At 41.0% G+C, this 22,068-nt stretch overlaps 1 protein-coding gene across 2 annotated transcripts in view; it reads left to right on the forward strand.

The window, feature by feature from the left end:
- Window positions 1–22,068, forward strand: part of il1rapl1a (interleukin 1 receptor accessory protein-like 1a) — a 170,218-nt gene that overhangs the window by 2,630 nt on the left and 145,520 nt on the right. For both annotated transcript variants that reach the window (XM_034128401.1, XM_034128402.1), the window contains exon 2: window positions 17,882–17,983. In XM_034128401.1, coding sequence (XP_033984292.1) covers window positions 17,902–17,983 — 82 coding nt within the window. In that variant the 5' untranslated portion in view covers window positions 17,882–17,901. The remainder of the gene's footprint in view (window positions 1–17,881; window positions 17,984–22,068) is intronic.

Below are 22,068 nucleotides of genomic sequence, written 5' to 3' on the forward strand. Positions count from 1 at the left end.
GACTCTTAACAATATGACATGCAGGTCTGTAATAACTTGGGGACCTGCTCTGTCTGCTTAGTTATGTCATATGTATCTGAAAGGAACCATGTCTTCTCAGTATTCCATGTGGGTTATAGGTAATGCAATCAGAGAATACATTTACTTTTGTGTAAAATGTACAGAACATGTGTTTTATTTATATATATATATATATATATATATATATATATATATATATACTAAAATAAGAGCAGATACAAAGCCTTTAATGGCAGTGTTGAGGTTTGTCAGTATATTGCTTCAATTCAGGGCTTCTCTCTCTCCCTCTGCCATCAGATTCTTGGCAATAAAAAGCCCACATTTCATTCTCGCTGTAATATTTTATAAATGTGCCTTTGAGTAAAGTGCCATTGAGACTCCAAATCAGAAATACTGATGATCGTGCCTGAAAAGGCATTTCTCCCGCTGCAGTTTATATTCCATGGTCTAAACACCCAATCGTGCCTGTTAAAATGCACAGGGTGCACATAATGCCCGCCATTGGCAATGTTGGTGGCCTGAGTTCAAATCAAATGAGCCCTGGGATAGCCATGACATCTAATATGCCCCTAATAGTTGTCTGATTTACTTTTGCTTACGATTAATGTATGTTCCTGATCCAATGTGTATTTAAACATCCTTGCATGAGACCGTGATAACCCTATCAGTGTCACTAAGTTGCTCAGTACCCAGTGGGACCACAGCAAGGCAAACTGTTTGTTTGTAAGCGGTCATCTTGTTGGAAGGAAGCGCTGTTAGAGAGTCGCCCTGCACTGATCCTGTGTTGGTGATGAATGATGTGTGTTTTTTCCTAACGTTGATTGAATCAGACCGCCCCGCGGACCCATTGCCTTCCCAAGTAGCACTCGAAGGCGATCCTGCGGTGAAGTGTATCAATAAGCGGGTGGATGGAGTGTAAGTGGTGGTGTTGCTGCAGGCAGACAGCCGGAGATGAGAAGGGGAAACACGGTTAGGGAGAATACCGCTGATCACACAGCAGATTGGGAGCCCTTGGTGCTGGCGTCTGTCTGTCCCTGCCGTGGAGAGGGAGAGGGGTGGAGCTACAGAGCCACACACACCGGGCCAACTTCAGTTCGGATTCCTTACTGAATCCAACTCAGGTTAGCTGTATAATCAGGAGTCACAAGCCCTTGCTGTTGTATTTGGTCATTTCAGTTGAACTGTTATTGGGTTACAATCGCGGTTGAGTCACAACAAAGCGTCTTGCGAGAACAGCGTTTTGATGGCTTTGTTTTGAAGGCTGGTTGCTTTGACGTGGACCCCCATGAGGCCACTGGCAGCTGAGCTCCCACTGTGGCAGATTGATATTTGTAATTTAAGGGAAGCTGTCACACAGCATCCTCCAGATGGAGAGTGCCGCGGAGGCACGCAGTCGATTAAACACGGTTTGTTTAGAAATAATCATTTGATGTGGGTGCTGAGGATTCATTTGAGGAATACTGGCTCAAGGGTTCAAAATGTTCAATTATGCACAGACGCAGGCAGTCACACATTAATAAAATGTAGAATACACAGCAGTGTCTGGGATTAGATGCTTTTAGCCTGCCTGTCATCTGATGAAGCCCCTCGCATCACAGCAGAGGACAGGTCAGTGATTTGTTTCCCTGTTGCAGAAAAAGGTTGAGGATAGGTTGCGGTTGAGAGCTAATTCATTAATTCAACCACCGCCGGCATAGATACACACACGCACGCACACACACACACACACACACACACACACTCTCATGCACATTGTTTTGATCACTGAACTATCGGAATGGACATTCGGAGGAGGGTCATGTTTTAAAAGACCATCTCCTCCTTGTCACATTGATTGACAATAAAGAAACAATAAACTGCGCAGAGAAAATACTGCTTGATTGACTGCCCTTCAAAATAACCAAACGTGTGCAATAAATCTGGTTTCCATCTCACAAATTAGGACGACGGCATTTAGATGCTGGTTTGAAGACCTTCGATGTTGTAGTCTTAAGGCATTGCCGCTTATAGGTCTCGATGAAAGCTGAGCCCTGCGATGATACAGCGCCTAGAAGCACTTATATGATTTAGATTTGTCCTACTGTCAAAACAGTTTGACATTTGTGGGATGATTTGGTTGAAGGTGAGGCAAACAAAAGAATACATTTCAGTTCTTGTCACACAGCTATCGCAGCAGACTGTCTGAAATCTTTTCTAGGATGTCTTGTTCAAATCCCTGTGAATCATGAGCTATAAATTAAATGTGTCGCAGGGCCCTCTGATCCTTTTTGGCAGTCTTTTGCCGGGCCGTTCGTCATTTAATTTCCCCTCCATGCTTTATAAAATGTGTATATATGGTAGCCAGCTATGTAAAACAATTAGCCCCACATCACACGCAGATAATTGCCTATAGATTGGGCAATGATGGAATAATGACCTCGACCACTGTTGACCTTTCGTAGGTCATAGAGACAAAACAGACCAAATTGTTCAGCCTTCTTTGGAAAATCATGCTGTTTGATTCCCAGTCTCATAGAAAAGTGAGTATAGCTCTGGTGGGATCTGCAAGATCAATTTGAAAGTGATTGTTATATTTAAACATGTAGGGTTTTATATTAGTGTCACTACAATTAGAATAAGGACATTTAATACATGTACTAGTATTGTCAGATTAGCTTTATATATTAATGCTGATTGCTGTATAGTCAAACCTAATATTTAGAATATAAGGTTTTATTCTTGCGTGTAAATGCCAATATTATATTGATTCTTTGGTCCATTTTATTGTCCATATTAGCTGATACCTTAAAAACTGCCTGATGAGATTTTGATACAGCTCTAGTGTAAATATACTCATGTACGTGCTGATATCATTTCATTTTTAGTCACACAACTCACATTGGAAATGTTTATTAACAGTAGCATATTGTTTGAGTTTGCCATCTAGGCTTGGGTCTCATTGCCCCCTAAAACTAATATACATATAGACTATTGAGGAGTGATGATTAAACAACTGCAGCCACAGGTGGTTTCTTTGTTTTTTACCATTCTTCTTCCATACTCTAACTTCTGGCTCTCTGCAAGTTCTCACCTGAAACATTTACTTTGGTAAACTTAGCTTCTCTTTTGAATTGTACTTGGACAGCTGCCAATGTGGTAAACATAATCAGGCTTTTCAAGTTCACTTATAAGGGGTTGGGCTTTTGATTGATCCCTCTGAAGGTAGCTGGACTGAAGTGGTGTGTTTTCTTCGCTTACCACTGTGTGAAACTTTGTGTTAAGACATTTATGCAGAGCTTTCATTCAAAATGGCCTCAGTATCTAAATCAATGAGGGAAGAGGAACGACAAGGATATAATAAGAGTACAAAGTCATTTAAGTATTTATTTATTTAGCTGTCGAAGCATACTGAGATGTCTTTAAATCCCTTTTCTCCAAATAATACAGAGAATCAGTATCACATATGTTTAAGGGAATATTTATCGAGGTTGGACTGCAATTATATATTTCAATCAATGAATGTAAACATGCATGTACTGTAAGCACCTCACTTTTATATTGCCGGAGGGTTCATTTTATTCTTCATTCTCATCTTACTCACAAATCACAGTATCCAAACAAGACTGTCCTCCCAATAAATACGTCTTTTATGAAATGTCCACATATGGAAACATGTGACGAAGCACTCTTGTGGCCATTGTTATCATGACTCATGTCTGTGTGGAGCAGAAGGAGGTCAGGGTGGATGGATTGGTCACAAAAGGTAATTTTTACATGTTTTCTTGTCAGCCTTGGTTCCTTTCGATGATTACGATCGTTCCTTGCTGTAACTATTGTAACCATGACAACACAAGTCCATCATGCTTAAAATACAATTTTAACCAATATCTTTTGTGCTTACCCCCAACCAAACCTTAACCACAGTTGCGTCAGATCAGAACACTTTTGTATGAGTTGTTCTGGACTGCATGGGCAGCAGAAATGTAATTCGTTTTTTTAGGACTTTTGATCCAAACACAACAATACAATACAAACATAAAATATATTCTGCAAACTACTGACATATTTTCAGTTAGTTTGTGTCCTCAGCTCCTTACTAGTGTAAGCAATGATGTCCGTTATGTATTTAAAATGTATTTATCATAATGCTGGTGCTTTAGCAAGGAACAGAGAAACTCCCTATAACATCTTACAGGAAAGGGAAATCCCCGAACGCATGATAGGGCCTCTTAAAGGTCACCTATTATGCAAAATCCACTTTTTCATGTCTTTTCTACATCAACATGTGTCCGCTCTGTGTAAAGAGCTTCTGAAAGTTCCAGGAAAAAAGATTTGCTCACTTTTTGTCCTGATCCATTTATATAAAAACCTGTCTGAAAATTAGCTGATCAGATATTGGCCACTTTGTGATGTCATAACGATTTTTTGGCTTGTGTAACCATTAGCCAATCACCAACCAAGGTAACCCCCCCCGCCCCCACCTTATCACCTGAATCTCCTCCTAGAGCACCATTGTGTTCTTTTTAACCAAATATCTCTCAGAGGGGCGTGGGGAGTGGCTCCTTATTTTCATCTGAAGTAACAGACACAGAATCAGCACTTTTGAAACAGGGCTGAAACAGAGGGGATTATGGGATGCTGCAATGATCTGTTTGGTGTTTAGAGACAAACACTTCAGAGACATGTTTTGTATATATCTGAGACCTATAATATATTGATGAAAAACAGTATAATAGGGGACCTTTAAAAGTGATGAGGACTTCCTCTTGCCATTACTTTAGGTTAATTTAAATTAACCTGGATTGCAATCATCCCCTTATCTTAACCAAGCACTTTTCTTTGCATAATCACCAAACCTTTTTCGTAGAAGAGGATAGGGCTGTGCAATTAATCGTATTTTAATCTCGACTACGATTTTGGCTTGCAACGATTACGAAAACAATGTAATTAAAATAAAACGATTATTATTTTTATTAAAAAAAAAAAAAGAAATGTAATTTATTTATTTATTTTTGGTTTTTCTGTTGAATTATACTTAAAGTTCAGGGTAATCAACTGTTAAAAACATACTGTTCACATTTTCTTTTTCAATATATGGATGTTTTCAAAGTAAATGGATAATCGTTTTTAATAATCGTGATATCAATTATTGACCCAAAATAATCGTGATTATGATTTTTGCCATAATCGCACAGCCCTAGAAGAGGAACATTAGAAAAGCTTGTGTGAATAATGTATCTGTGATTTGTAAAGGTTGTGATCTTCTAGGTTGTTTGGCTGATGCAGACACCACATCAACGTTCACTTTGGAGGCAATGGCAACATAATTAGGTCTTTCAGTTTGGAGAACATGTGTCAGGTTAAGGCCCTCTCAGCATTATCAGGTCTGCTATTAGAAGATGAGCAGAAATAGATCTGGGTATACCACACCAGATGTAATGGAGTCATTCTCTTCGCTGTCACATTGAATTGGCACTGGTGAAATCTCAATGATGTCCCATGGGCAAACATGTAAGAGAGGAGATATGAAGCACTGCAGCACATGTGCACATACATCATGCAGAAATGAAAATGTCCATGAAATCTAGAAATGCAGTCCTCTGTCTTTCTGTGTGACACACATTTATGAACACAATAATAGTCTGGGAAAAGTGCCTTGTCTTACAGGATGAAATTGCATTTACAGGTGTAATTTAATCGTTTCCTTTTTTTCTTCTTAGATTTGGTGTGGAAAGTGAATTATCGTTGTAGCATTCCTACGAGACATGAGATGTTTAAAACCTCAGTGCTTGCAGTTACTTGTGAGAAAGTTGTCAAGATCAGATTTGCTTACAACAGTAAAATTGTAATCCGTGATCTTGCAGTGGACTGGAAAACAAAAAAGAGACAGAAAGAGAAGAGAGACTTTATCTCAATTTTCTGTCGCTTTGCTTGTCTACTTGTCTTTGAAATCCACTTATATGGTCCCAGCTCGGAGGTATAGAAGACAAAAACACAGATGAGGTCACGCTGGAATTTGCGAGAGAGAAGAGAAAGAGGCAAAGAGAACGAGAGGTGTTCCTACTGTTTCCTAAAGCTAGAACACTAGCCCTGTTATTTTGTCAGCTGCAATGAGTCCCTGGGGAGATTAAACATCGCACTGTGGAGCAGCCCTCTTTGATGTAGACTCACATTGGCTATTGGCGGCATCGGTCAGCAATGAGTGGCTACCGAGTCCCAGACAAAAGTCTTTAAACACTCGTCTGATCGAGGTCGCAGTAGAAGAAGATGTCCTCTTTGTTAAACTATGAGCTGAAAATCTGATATTCTTGAACTCGTAATGAACAAGCAAAAAAACGGCTTCTTAAGTTCAAACATAGTAATGGTGGATCTTTACAAGATGGTCACTACTGTAAGTGTTGGTGTCTCGGTTTGTCAGAGCTGTGACATTGCAGTGTGTTTGTCGAAGGTCAGTGACATCTCTGTGTGTGTGTGTGTGTGTGTGTGTGTGTGTGTGTGTGTGTGTGTGTGTGTGTGTGTGTGTGTGTGTGTGTGTGTGTGTGTGTGTGTGTGTGTGTGTGTGTGTGTGTGTGTGTGTGTGTGTGTGTGTGTGTGTGTGTGTGTGTGTGTGTGTGTGTGTGTGTGTGTGTGTGTGTGTGTGTGTGTGTGCACTGATTTGACACACAGGCCCAGTCAGTCCTGTTCTTGGCTCCAGCAGTGATCTGGCACTTGTCCTAGTCCTGCAGTCTCTGCCATGCCTCCTCTCTTTCCCTCTCTCTATCTCTGTTGCTGCCTCTCCTCCTCCTCCTCCTCCTCCTCCTCCACCTCCTCCTCCACCTCCTCCCATCCTCCTTTCCTCCCTCCATCCACACACCAGTGCAGATCAGCCTGCCCAAGCATTGCAGGGTTTCAGAAAAAAAGAGAAAGTGCGCTGACTGGACTTCTACCCAGTGTCTTCCAGTATGCCTCCTCATATCTGGCCTTCTTTGCATATGACAGTTATATGACAGTATTATGAACCTAATTATAATACGCCACAGAAAAGATACTGAACACATGGCCTGTGAAGAGCCGTGGCTGTTACACCAAGCAATCGACAAAGGCCTCCATATTCCTCTGACAAATCCTTGGATAACCCTAGGAGACACGCACACGCACACGCACACGCACACGCACACGCACACACACACACACACACACAGTTTCACTTTCTTACAGTTCTGTTTCTATTCACATAAAGCCTGTAATAAGATTCCATCTGAGATAACTGGACTGCTCCCCGCAGGGCCTTTTCCCCTCCCCAAGACCCACAGCAGCTGCATTGTAGAATGGATACAGCAATGGACAGAGAACAATCAATGATACTGAGTGTGTGTGTGTGTGTGTGTGTGTGTGTGTGTCTAGGAAAGAACAAAGAAACTATCCATCCAATATCTTTCTTGCGTCTTTGTATCAACATTAACAACACCTTAAGAATGATGTGACGCATATTTAACACGTTAAGAACTATGTTCTTATGATTCACAATATGTATACAACTGCTGCATTTAGAACATCTAACACATGCTGCTGTTTGGTTGCATGTTTGTACCTGTCAGGCTGTTCTCATACACAGTTAATCATATAATTACAACAAGTAATGCACTCAAATGTGTATCTAATCAACACAATTATTAACAAGAACATGTCCAAAGTATAAAGGGGATCCAAGTCTGTGTAAAGGTGTAGTCTGTATGGATAGGCTGCTCCAAAAACACAGCACGTTATACAGATTACTGTTCAAGTCCCCAAACCAGGAATCAATGTTATGATGTTATGTATCTTAATTTAAATACAGGCAACGCCACTTATGAAGTTATTTCAACCCAAACATTGACTTGTTTTTGTGTTCGTAATTACTCAGTTATTTAAACATTATCCACAATCCTTTTCTAAACCTTACAGAGTAGTTTCATTTCCTTAACTCCATTTAATAGTTGTGTTGCCTAAACAAGTATTCTGTATCAGTCTTGCCGGACAAAATAACTTTTATAATGATATCACATGAGCTTTTCTATAGGGATACGTTTTACAGCACCTGTACACCATGTGTGCTTATTAAGAAGAAATCTATAGTTGTGTATTGTCTATTGCAGTGGAGCTGTGTCCTCAGTGGCACCTTACTCTGAGATCAGGTTTGGATTCCCATTGTTTCAAACAGTGAAGTGCACACAAGGGCCGGGTTGAGACAAACAGTGGAGATTGTCAGAGACACGGGAGACGGTTGAAGGTCACGGAGACGTGCTTCAGGAGTGTAGTTCACACACGGCACATGTGGTGGAAGGGGAGGCGCATATATGAGCAACAGATAAGGAGGTGAGCACATGTTGAATAAAACATTCTTTGATTCCCCATCCTCCCCCTGTAAACCCCCGCCCCCCCCCACCGCTCATCCACCCCTTAGCCCCCAGTGAGTGTCTGATACCATCCGCTCAATAAGACCTCATCTGTTTAATAGGGCTTCCACACACTTTCCGTTGCTCTCTTTGTGTGTGTGTGTGTGTGTGTGTGTGTGTCTCGGTTGGCTGTAGCTATTGTTCTGCACCACCCACAAGTTGCTCACATTGGTCCAGTTGCTTATGAAGCCCATATATCTTCCTCTGCCAAAAGTGACAGCGTATCAGAGTCTTTATAGGCAGTACAGTAGAAGAGAAGACTTTTCCACCTCAGCGGCAGTCTGTTACAGGTTTGCCTTCACTTTGGTGAGTTTGCATGCTGTGTTTTTGTGATGTGTGCTTTTGCTTCTGGCATGAACACAGAGGCTTATTGTACTTTTTGTTAATTTAGCAGTCGTTTACATAAATATAATGTGACATAGCATCTCAAAGTGATTTGAGTTAATGGAGGATGTTTAATAGAGCACATCTCCACAGGGTTCAGTGTATGACTTGAGATGTTTTTCTAATTAATTTGATGAAGTTTCTTGGACACTTAAAAAGTTTTATTTCATTATCCATTACTTTTCTTCAACTGTTGTCAGGTTACACCAGAAGTATCATAAAGCTTTGCTGCGTAAAGTTACAGTCACTGTTTCATTTTAATGTGCACTGTAGGAAACATTGTGAGAGGTGACATGAGACACGAGGCAGCGTCCCAACTTCTGCTCGCAGATTTCATTGTTTTTCATGTCTTCTCTTTAAAATGTATTAGTTAACAAGTTGAGAGCATCCATCAACACATATTGAGATGACTACTGTGTGGATAGAACAATATTTCACTGTACAGTTTATAGAGGTCTATGTTTATTGGTGTATAAAGTGTATATATATGCTGTGTAGGATTGTCATAATCCCATTTTTTATACTGCAGGTTATGATTCACAACCAGTCACAAGATAATCAAAAACACCTGCTTGGATTTTTTACTTTTAGTATCTTCATTAGTAACCTTATCTTATCCTAATCCCCCCTGCCTCCTCCTTCTTTCCGAGACTTTCCTCTCCATTTCTTCCGGTCCGCTCTATCCCCAGCCTGTCCCTAGTCAAGCAGGGAATCGATTTTTAAACAGGCAAGACTCTGGGGACCGAGCAGGGGACCATTATTGGCCTCATTTAGGCTCCATTGCCATCACAATGGCTCCTCTAGACAATAGGATAGACTCTGTCATGGAGACCAAAGTGGAAGTGCACATTCCTGCTGAAAACCGCTCAGGCCAGCATTTCCTGTCTTCAGGGAGCTTTGTTTTAAGAAACCCTTTTCAGTTTGAGAGGATGGACCGCAGTGCCTCTCCACACTGCTAATATCGGCACATCCAGCACATTGCACAGCCGCGGGCGAGATGGGAGCGGAATATATCAAATATATAGGCTATTTTCATGCTATATACTGCATGCCATTGCCACCTTTCACTTTTTCATCAGCGCCTGTTTATGTGCAGTCTGCAACATATGGCAATGCATCTCTACTGTAAACAGCGGCTGCTGATTCTTCGTCAGGGGGACATTGCTCCTTTATAGCAGCTGTATGTCTGTCAGGCATCTCAAGCGTGGAAAGCCATTCCCAGTCTTCTTTCTCTTTCCAAGATGGAAAGGTTAGAGAAAAGCTTGTGTCATTCCAGCTGTCATTTGTCCTAGACAGCGACACAATATGTTGTGACCCAACCTAGATGATGAGGGTGAAAAAGATCCACTTTGTTGAGTTCCAGGATCCCCAGAACTGCAGGTTTCCCCCTCAGGCTCACAGTGAGTTTTTTTTATATTCATGAAGAGACAATGTTACACTGCAGGATCCTGAAAACAAATCTCAGAACCTGGCAGCGAGCAAGTGTGTGGTTGCACGACAGAGAAGCAATGTGATGCATCAGAGCACATACGATGTATACTACATTTTGGAAACAATTTAAAGTTTGCTTTTTAAGATCCGAGGTCTGACTTTGAATATATTTGAAACGACCACAGTTTAGACATGGTTGGAAAACGGTGTTGGCATTACACTGAACACTTGGACGCCCTCTAATAGCTGCTGTCAATATCAAACTGCAATTTGGCAAATGAAAGGCATTAAGTTCTATGGCTGGCATAATAAGAATCTTTTCAGACAAATCAATAACCATTCCGTGGTATTTTTATTGACCTAAGTAGATACAGTTTAGCAAATTGTACAACAATTTCCGGCTCTGTTGCTTGGCTACATGAATCAGTACAAAAGGGCAGCTTGTAGTGGTGTGTTTTTGAATAGAGATGAAAGGAATGTAAATGTATATTTGCATACATTTTTGCATCTGGTTTACGTACTGCTATATAATGATTTAGATACAGTATGAGGGTAACTGTTTTACCTTTAAACAAGTTGTAAGGCCACTTAGTGTGTGGGCATGTCTTGGTTTTGACCTCTTTATTTTCCAACTTACTTGTGACTTTTACCAGGAAACTAACAAATGCAAAAGAAAGGAAAAACATAAAGTTCACTTGTCAAATATCAACCTTTCTGTCTTACATTCAACATTGTTAGACATTTTATTTACTCTTTATATTACCCCTTTACAGTAGTTTTGCTTTAAATATGTTTACGGTAAGACAGCCTTACTCTAAGTGTGTTACAATAAAACAGTGCTGTTATTATAATTGCTATACTGTAAACGTACATACACCAGTCAGCACTATCACTTGTACCTTTTTATAAAAAATATATGTATCTGTATTCTGGCACACAAGGAAATAAGTATACCAAATAATACTCTTGAAAACGAGATGACTAGTAGCTTATCCTAAATAAAAATATCTAAATACAAGTCATCTTGATGCATAAAAGGAACAAATATTTATGTTTATATAAACGTATACTGTAGGTGAAGATAGTCAAAAATAATTGAATTCTAGAAGACTAAGGTTTACTTGCTTTAAGTGTGTGTGTGTGTGTGTGTGTGTGTGTGTGTGTGTGTGTGTGTGTGTGTGTGTGTGTGTGTGTTGTGTGTGTGTGTGTGGTGGTGTGTGTGTGTGTGTGTGTGGTGTGTGTGTGTGTGTGTAGTGTGTGTGGTGTGTGTGTGTGTGTGTGTGTGTGTGTGTGTGTGTGTGTGTGTGTGTGTGGTGTGTGTGTGTGTGTGTGTGTGTGTGTGTGTGTGTGTGTGTGTGTGTGTGTGTGTGTGTGTGTGTGTGTGTGTGTGTGTGTGTGTGTGTGTGTGTGTGTGTAATCGTGCGAGCACTTGCGTTTGACAGTCTTTTTTGGTTGATTAGTGTGTCAGTGGTGGTTGGACGCTCCCAGTGGGGGTGTGTGCACTGAATGGATGAGGAGAGTTTCGGCCCCTGCTCTCCATCAAAGGCAGCATTGACTGTGAGCATGAGAGTGTCTCGGCAGCCAGTCATCCCTGGACAGCTGACAATGGTCCTGCACACGGGGGATAAAGCTGAAAGCAATCAACAACCACTGGAGGAAAGAGCTTCACTGCTGGTGGAATGTGCCTGAACTCGTTCACAACAACCCTCAGCTCTGCTCTAATGTGCAAATGGCTTTAGTTTGCCTTTAAGCTCTTTAATTAATTATGCACACAGTGTTGCATTTAATGCGTTCCAACGTGCTCTTCAAGTGCGGTACAGTATCTGTGTGTCTACGTCCGACGCTAGAGGAGCAGCAGGGTTTCCGATTGGCTCAGAATCTTGTGGCAATTAATCTCACTCAGTGAAAAGGTGCATGTTGGGACTGAGTCCGGGCATAGCTCAGCGCACCTTGCTCGTTAACTCTAACCACCTATGGCCGGCCTCTGGAGATTAACGAGGGCTGCCCATGGTCAAAAGTGGTCAAATGCGTTTTAACTAATGCTCACTCAGCCTACCACCAAGCTCGCTTTTTTATTATTATTGTGAGGCAGTGATTCACATTACTGTTGCAGAATCATACCCACGGGACTTGACTCACACTGTGACACATCTGGCAAACAGCAGAGCAAACACACACACACACACACACACACGCACACGCAACACATGGCACAGACCAAGGAACAGGTAGACGCTACAGTAAGCATAGCTGCAGTGTGTTGTGCCATTTACTAGCAATCCCAGCATGAATGTCTTTGACACAGTGACACACAGAAACACCTCTGACTCACTCACTGTGTGCGAGTGTGTGCGTGTGTGTCTTGTCTTTGTTTCTGTTTCTGGTCGCTCTGCATGTTGTCACATTTGATGTTGTCACTGTTAAAACTACAGATGGAGAGGCAACAACAACGTCTGCACATAAACTTGCTTTCACTTTCGTATAAATCTGACTTTCAGCTTTAATTGCTGTGTTTGACTCTTCTGCTGAACGGGCTCTATACTACCAGTTTATGTGTCTCTCACTGCATAACTTTAAAGGCTGTTCTGTACTGTATAGTCACTCACTGCTCAAGCACATCAATAATGTAGCGTTCCTAGAATGGAGGATGGTATACATATACCGTATACGTCTTTTCGTCTCATGACACTAGGTTAATGATCTGAAATGCAGCTAAAGAGAATTTTTCCACCTGCCAAATTCTCATTTAATATGCAGCAGTTATTTCTCGTGAAATATTGATCAAAAACCACTACTGGTCTTGTCTTGTACAATCTTTTTTTTCAAACTCTCATCTCAATGAACATCATTCATTGTTAAATACTTAAACGCTTTATTTGTCCATTTAGATAGCACATTTCCACTACTCTATTAAATAGTGAATTAACAGTCTTTTACGAAAGAGAATATATGCTAATTTGCAGTTAATTTTTAATGTTCAAAAGAATTATTTATTTTGTTCATACTTCCTGTGCTGCAGCACCTCTCTTCCCCCTGTGATTGGTTAGCTGGCCGGCTCTGTTGTGATTGGCCAACCGCTGATAGATGTCCCGCCCCTTAGCCTATCATGGACAATGTGTTTGAGCGCCAGCCAATAGAAGCGCAAGTCTTACATAAGGATGTCACTAGGTTACAGAAACCCCCTTTGGAGGGAACTTTTGGATTTAAGCCTTTGCTGACCATTATCATGCACTAAAACCTATATAACAGACTACAGGAAAAAGTAAAACCCCAAAAGCATAATAGGGCCTCTTTAAGCAGTTCTTTATGAAACTACAGCTTTACATGCATTCATGTAAATGCATGTATTACATTAAAAACATTAGATGCTTTTTTAACCAAATAAAGCATCATCGTTTGCATTCCTGTCGAGGCACAGAGCCCCTTCTAGTAAATGCTACGAAGATGAACTTGACCGAAGACCACAGCGCAGACTGCTTTCAAATTGGATTAAATCCCTAAATCATGATCAATCATCTACAGCTCGCTGTGCCAAGATGGCGGAGGTTTGGAAGAAGATGGAACTACTGCATGCTATAGCAACAGAGCTGGACATTTTGTAGCTTCAGCTGCTGCTTGTAATTTGTGAATGTGTGTGTCCTGGTAAGAGATAAACACAAATAAAATGTAAGTACCGAACACAGAGCCATAGCGCACAGATACACACCACATAGATACACACCACGTAGCACAGCAGAGTTAGTCTGCAAGCAACAAAATGCGTGAGGTGATAATTGAATTTTGGAAACATTAAGGGGAGATAGGAGGGGGTGCAGCTATCCTGTGAGATACAGTCCAATAACAATGGCAAGAGACGGTAAATTCCTCTGCTCCGTTGTCAGGGCGAGACAGCAGGCAGCGCTGGGCCATGCCCCTCATTTTCTGGTAAAAAGCAGCAGGCAAACGGCATGTGTGCCACTGTATGGGATGATGTGTGCATGCTTCATGCCTCGCTGAAGCGTTGGTATCACGCCATGCCTCTGCGTGAGCCTCCTCAAACACACCTGCTCCTGACGCCTCAGAGAAAACAGCTTGGCCGTATTTAACTGTACGAGCAACGCCAGAATGTGGTATTACAATGAGAAGATATATCTTTACTACTTCTTACTTTAGTGCAGTAAAATAATATACTTATATACTCGCCAACATTTTTTATGTATTTGTTTTGGGAGAGTTAGTTTAAATGAGCAGTTGCAGACCAGCATTATAGCGTTTTTTCCCGTGTTGCCCTGGAAACTGTGAAGGTTGATTTCAGATACCTTCTAACAAGGCTGGATAAGTTTGTCAAGAGAATACAATTAAGAATTGTCTTTTATAGATTAAAAAACACTTCTTAGAGCCTTTCGGTTTGTGTGGCTATCTTGACTTTTTAGGAAAAAATAGGTATTTTAAATTAGTGTTTGCTCTCTTTTTGTCAAAGCGACCTTTAAGTTACTTGTTGACCTTTTACTATTAAAACATGTTTTAGCTAGCCTATTAGCTAACATTTTCTCCAACTCAAACTTGTGAGCTATAACCTACATTTTATCAAATGTATTTGTAAATGCATAAAGACTATGAAATATCATGTCTCAAAATAATCTTTTACATTGTCTTTCTGAGTGACAAGCATTCGGCACTACATATATTATTATATTTATATCAAAGGGAACTTTTTTGCTAACTAATTGGTTGGTTAATTTATTAAGAAATACAATGCTCTGTTTCTTTGAGCACATCGCTCTCATTTTAGTGCAGAGCGACAGATAAGATAAACAAATGCACCCTCAGCAACAGCACATTTGTATTAGCCACATCTCTCTCAGAAAGTTAACAGACTAATATTTAATGTGTGTAAATACTTTATTTCCCTACATAAACAAGTAGCGTTGTGGAAAGACATTCTGGTTTGAGTCCTTATTTGATGCTTTTGTCCTCTACTCTAAACGTATTTCTGGTGAGAAGTAAGGGGGAGTGTAGAGGGGGGAGAGGTGAAGGGAGTCGAGGTGCTTTGACGGTGTCTTGGGGTCGTGTGAAGCCCACAAAGCCTCTCTGTGTGTGAGGGTGGCAGGCCAGTGATGTCATTGCTGGCAGGACCCAAAGCCCACTGAGCCTGTGAAGGCATGACATGAGTGGGACACAGAGGAGTGTCGCCGGCATTGTTCTGTGTAATCAGTCCGTGACGGGGGCAGCGCTCCATCCTGCAGCTAGAGAAACACAGCCTGCCACTCAAATCAATTCGTATCAGCAGCTCCCAATGATGTGAGCTTTTTGGGTTATTTTTGGACAGTGTAGATCTCAACAGGAAGTAGGGTATATAAGGAGACACTCAAAAAAGAAGGCTTGACATTTTTTTTTTAAATGTTGGGTTCACAATGATGTGGTGCACTTGTTAACTGGATGCCACCAAATTAACTAATTCTAATTGTGTGACTTGTATTCTTTTCACGAAACTCTTAAAACCTCACTAAAACTAATATACTTTAGTGCTTTAACAGTAAATACTAGGATAAAGTCCCATGCTTACCCATTATACTGTAACATGCAGGTAATCTGTCATCACTATTTTAAAGCCTAAGACGGCATGTGTTTCACAGGCACAGTTACCGGTACATTAACAGGACCTTATAAGGGTTAAGGCATTATAAAGAAAGAGAAGGGAATAACATGATGCATTGATGTTTTTTGACTGTGGCAATGAAGAACTGCATACAGTTTCCTTCAGCCATCTTTCTTTCTTTTGCCTTGGTGTGTGTAGAATGCCCTCATGTCCCTCCTTTATGCTTGTCTTGTTACATTTCCGCCACAGTATGAGAGCTATAGTCATTGGATGTTTTTATTTTTAAAAAGGGTCATTGAGATCAAGGTCTCTACTCTGAATGAATTATGAACTGACTTCTCAAGGATTTGGTGTTTCTGGCAGATCACCATACACTAATTGCAGTGTTGCTGCCGCAGCTACAAATGCATCATTGGGAACAACTAGCTTATCAGCAACTGTTTTTTAAAGAGCCTTTTAGCCAAACAAAGAGAAGCCAATCCTTCAGCTGTGGCATTTGCCAGGCAGTTATTGGCAGAGCGGTGTTTATCGACTGCACGTTGTTTCCTAGTAGAATGTGATCGAGGACGAGAGAAAGGCTTCTTTTCAGAACGAGCCTTGCGAGTATCGTGTAAACACACACTGAGAGAGGCTCCTTTCATTAGCTATGCTAATCTGGAGTGCACGTGACTTGCCGCAGACTCGAGGGTTCCTCCTGGCTCTCTGTGCTGTTACTTTCTGTCTCCAAAGGCCGGGGCTCTCGTCGTCTTCTTTCTGGTTCATTAGGTTAATTTGTTGTGTGTTATGCTCTTTTTATCCTATGATGGAAACATCGATTTTGCTGTTGGTGAATTTGCTCTTTTCCTCCCTGCTGTTTGGTTGTCTGGTCCCTCTGACACAAGTACCCCGACTGGCAGCTTTAATAGATGGAGGGCTCTGATAACGCCAACCATGTCACCTTTTGCTTCTCTGTTGCCGTCTATGCTTAAAATGAAGCAAGGCAAAGGTCCTCTACCTAACCCTCTACCCGATGGTAAAGTTTGACGTTTTAAAAGATACTGTTATTCTGTTTATTGCAGAGAGCTGGTTAAGAAGATGCAACACTCTTTTTAGTTTTATAAATGTGAACCTTAAACCTACCAGAAACACACACAAATATTTGAAGGGAATATAATTTGAAGATATTCTTTACATTCACACTTTACATTACCGCTAAGTTCAATGAAAAATAAACTGGACTCTTGTTTTATCTGATGATTCTGTATGTGTGTGCATGTAAGCATAGTATGTAACTGGAGTTTTTCTTCTCTATAAATCACTTGAAGCTGTTATGGTAATCTTGCACTAAAGTTCTTAATTAAAAGAGAAAAAACTGCTCTGTAAGCTAATAAACTGTTACTTTGATGAGTGTATTCTTTTTTTATTTAACATCAAATTTATACGGCCGCACAGGATCCATTTCAGGAGCTGGCTATTAGAGGGTAATTACTACATGTTAGATTATGTCACTTACTCAGAGAAGATGAGGAGTGGAGAATCACTCACCTCCATCAATTAATATGATGTATGAGTCGATAAGGGATATGGGTGGGATATTTGCCGCATCTCAGCGTGTCAGAAGGTGATAATTTGCAATTCTCTTCAAGGTCTCCCCTGTTTTTAATGAAGCTGGCGACTTAAAGTGGTGTTTCTTACACATGTAATCATTTCTTTATTGATTCGTCAGCATCTTAGGGAATGGTTTCTCATGAAATATATCCCGGCTATGATAACCCATCTCAATTGCAATCATGAGAGGAAATCATTACAAGAAAGAACCCCCAGGGGAATGCACAAAATGTTGATGTGCCTGTCCAAGTGTGCGTGTGTCTGGGTGTGCAAATGTTTGCACAATAGTGTGTGTGTGTGTGTGTGTGGGCTTTGCTATAGTGTTTGCGCTGTTACAGAACATCCCTCCGCCATGACACTTACTCTTGTCTAGTAGCAACAAGGAGGTACTTGATCTCATGCACAAGCAGTGACTGATAACTCTCTTTATCTTTTCCCCCTCTCCTCCCATCCCTCCTTCTCCATGCCATTGTCTCTTCTCCTTCAGGCTGTGAGGACGGGGAGAAGATGAGACCTCCCAGCCCTCTTCTGATCCTGCTGTACGTCACACTGTCCAAGGGTGTAAAGGTGGTCTCCAAAAGAGGCTCAGGTATGTCACAGACCTCCTTTATGTTTGAAGCCTGTTTATTAAAATGGTCCTATAACTGTTTTTATGTACGTATGAATGTCTTCCATTTCTGTGTCTGCGTTTTATGGTAGCCGCCAACCATCAATAGCTGGCGCCGCCTTTGATGTAATTTTGAGGCTTCTGCTCAATTTCACTGACATAAATGCATCGTATTTGTGCTGTTCTTTTATGAACTTCTGTCTACACTAAATTTAAATAGTCTAGACTTTATATTCATTACATTACATTACATTACATTAAATGTCACTTGTTAGACGCTTTTATCCAAAGCGACTTACATACTCAATACTGTGGGCAATCCCCACAGGAGCAATTTGGGGTGAAGTGTCTTGCCCAGGGACACAACGACATGCTGACTGCAGTGGGGTTTGAACCTGTGCCCCCCTGATCCCAACAACAACGCACTAGTCCACTGCGCCACACGCCTCCAATGATAGTCACTGTTGGATGTGATTGGCTGGTGAAAATCTTCAATTATTGTTTATTGTTGTCATCGTGCCTCAGGGCACACTTTAAAGTGCTTGATTCTGCAGGCTTCAGAAGCTGCAGTGTGCGTGTTACATGCTTTAAAAAGATGATAGGAAGGAAATTGCAGAGGGTGATGCCCTTCCCCTTCTGTATGAGAATTACTCTCACAAGAAAATGTGTGCACTCTTGAGCAATTTAGCCTTAAGTGCAACTTGTCTTCCTGCGATTTAGGTAAGGAACCCATGAATTAATGAAAAGATATACACTGTACTTCTTTAAAATTAGCTAGACCTACCTCAATCTAAAGAGAGTGACAGCTACCAAATGATCCAATTGCTCACTGACTGGGTCACCAAGGGTTAGTGCGAAACTCATTTTGGCTCTAAATGCCAGCAAATTGAGCATCAATTGTGAACAAATGCAAAGGTCAAAAGAGAAAATGGAGAGCAAAAAGATTGAAGGTAGAAGCTTTTCATGACAGGAATACATATAGGGATTCAGGTAGTCAGTGAAAATACTGTGAAGACAAGCTGCCATCACAGAGAAAAAGTAGGCCTTTTAAACCACAATGTATAGCGGGGTTTTTTATGCATTTCATATTTACATATTAGTATAATACATGTTACTGGTTTGTTGAAAATAGTCACTTGGCTCGTCAAATCTATCAAAGGCATTTGTGACTGTGTGCTTGTGTTTTGTGTCTCTGAGTGTGTCTGGGTGTGTTTGTACCGCAGACATGAGTGGGCATGTCTAAAGATTTAAGGGCTGACCTTTAGATAAAGGTTTTATATTGAAGGAAGCACACCCACTAGACAGACACGGACACAAAGAGCAGAAGGGCAACTTATCAATGAATCATGTGCTTCAGCCCCGCAAAGAAGATGGTCAGCGACACAGAATACAGACACACTTACCCATACACCTACTAAAAAAAACATAGCCAGGAAGCAACCTTTTTGAAATATGCTGTGACGTTAGTGCAGGGGCTGGTTGGTAAAGTACTGTAGATGTACCCTAGCTAGTTCTCAGAATCGTACATCATGTCACTCAATAAATGCTTACTGAAGGGGAAAGAAGCTCCCTAAACTGCACTCTGTTTCTCAGTTAGCTCGGTCACTAAGTACATTAAGTTAATGCATTTTATTTCGAAAACGTATTTGCACAACTGACTCTCAATTAGTCAGCAAACCAGACATCTTTGTGGAGTGTATATACTCCGATAGAGTTGAATAAAACTGGATTGTGAAACACAGCTAAAAGGCTACAAGAGCAATGTGGCAAATTCAATTTACCAAAGTAAAGTTTAATCATAAACCTCTGTCATTAAATGCTGGATTAAAGTTGACCAGACAAAATGATATACTAATAGATAGTACATCGACCAATGATAACTGATAGACGCACTGTAACCTAGTCAATTGTTCATGATGGTTGATACATGTAATTGGCTAAACTCATGTAAGTGAATTCAGCGTATTAGCCTGATCAGGCTCTTAAGGCTAATTTAAAACATATCAATGAAGTCTAATTGATGTAGCAATTTAACAGTTTGAAAATCCATAGCACAATTATTATCCAACTAGGTTTCAGTATTTAATGGTTTTGGTCATTTAACTGTCCTAACAATTGTTCTGTCTTGTGGTCATTATATACAGAACTGCGATATAAGGCTTATTTAATGGAGTTTAACTTGATTTCTTATCAGCTATTGAGCTTTCCGAATAGATAATTGATTGCTTGTGTGTGATTATGTGTCTTCTGTACGTGTGTGTCTACATGTCGAGCTGTGTCCTGTATACTCCGGGTCCGTAGATAATTTTCCAGACAGATCAGAGACAAGACAACCCATCACTCCAGTCAAGTGGGTCCTTTGGGTCCTGTAGTCATATATTGATAGCAGTAAAGTCAATATTACCTCTTAACTGAGGGGTCAAAGGTGATGAAATGTCACTGGGCAGTTTGGCTATTTAATCGCACTTTGAAAGGTTTCTCTGTCTGCGTGGAAGATTATAAATGGAGGCATGTGGAGAAACAGACAAGCTCTCATTAAATATGTAATCTGGGACATGGACACTGTCTCCCTCTCTCTTTCTCTCTTTCACACACACACACACACACACACACACACACACACACACACACACACACACACACACACACACACACACACACACACACACACACACACACACACACACACACACACACACACACACACACACACACACACACACACACACACACACACACACACTAGGGGATGAGGAAATGCAACACACACCAGTTGGAATTGGTAAATAATTATAAGGAGTTTATTATATAGCAGGATAACAAAATGGAAGGCAAGCAACTTGCAACAAACAAAAGGGCCACAAGGGCGCGGGTTTAACGGAGCACCCAAACAAAGAGAAGGCTCTAGAAAGGGAGCCTAATTAAATACAAACAAATATACACTAACAACCAAAATAACAATAAAACAACCCTCACTATCCAAGTGGTACAGACTAACGAAAGGAGACTGTATGCAAATAAAGCTATACTATAAGACAACAGTCAACATAATACTATCCTAATCTAAACACATCTAATCACATCAATACTACACTAATTACGGACCACACGAGTTAACCCCTGTTAACAGAATTGATCACAATCGAAGAGCACGTAACGAGAGGCGTCTGTTCACATAACGGAGCCTCCCGACTCATCGCTGTCCACCGGCTTTGTAGTCGTCTCCGGAAGGTGTGCGCCGGATGTGCGCTGGGATTGGAGCGCGTCGGGCCCGCCGTGCTCCAATCACAATCTTCGGGGGCGGACCAGGAGATGGGTAGCCAATGACATCAGGGCAACCGCACAGCTCATTTACATAAGACACATTCAAAACAGAGTTACCAGGACCGGGGAGGCGGCGGCCGTAACACACACACACACACACACACACACACACACACACACACACACACACACACACACACACACACACACACACACACACACACACTCACACGCATACACTATGTATGTACCTTGTATGTGTAGGATACTCAAACCCTCCCTGAATGTCTCTTTTCCATCGTTGTTTTAAAGAATACGCGCCATGTAGAAACTGATTGCAAGGGTTTCAAATTTAGAACATTCTTTTTATTTTGATTCAATTGTGTCAAATTAATTTCTCTGCCTAACTCGACCATTCTCTACGGTACTACACTCTGAAAAATTGAACAGGATGAAGGTTGGGTGTCTGTTAAAGATAAAATGGCGTGGTAAAGGAGATGAATTGGCTGATAAAGTCCCTGGTGGGTGATTGTTTTCTGGTTCAGAGCTTTGGGATATTTGTCTTCATGTGCCGTGGATGAAAGAGATGAAGCAGCTTGACTATTATGACTGCTATTAAATAACAGCAGGTGACCACCGCTTGCTTTTTACTTGCACCCAGGTCAAAGTCATTTCCAGGTACTTATTGTGAGTCCAGTCCACACATTTTAACGAAACACGGAGAGAGTTGTTCTAATTAATTGTTTGTTGGGGCATTTGTTATCGTATGGGAATACTCTTGTCCTTATTTTTCTGTAGGATTT

This window comes from Trematomus bernacchii, unplaced genomic scaffold (assembly GCF_902827165.1).
Source record: "Trematomus bernacchii unplaced genomic scaffold, fTreBer1.1, whole genome shotgun sequence".
Classification (NCBI taxonomy): Eukaryota; Metazoa; Chordata; class Actinopteri; order Perciformes; family Nototheniidae; genus Trematomus; species Trematomus bernacchii.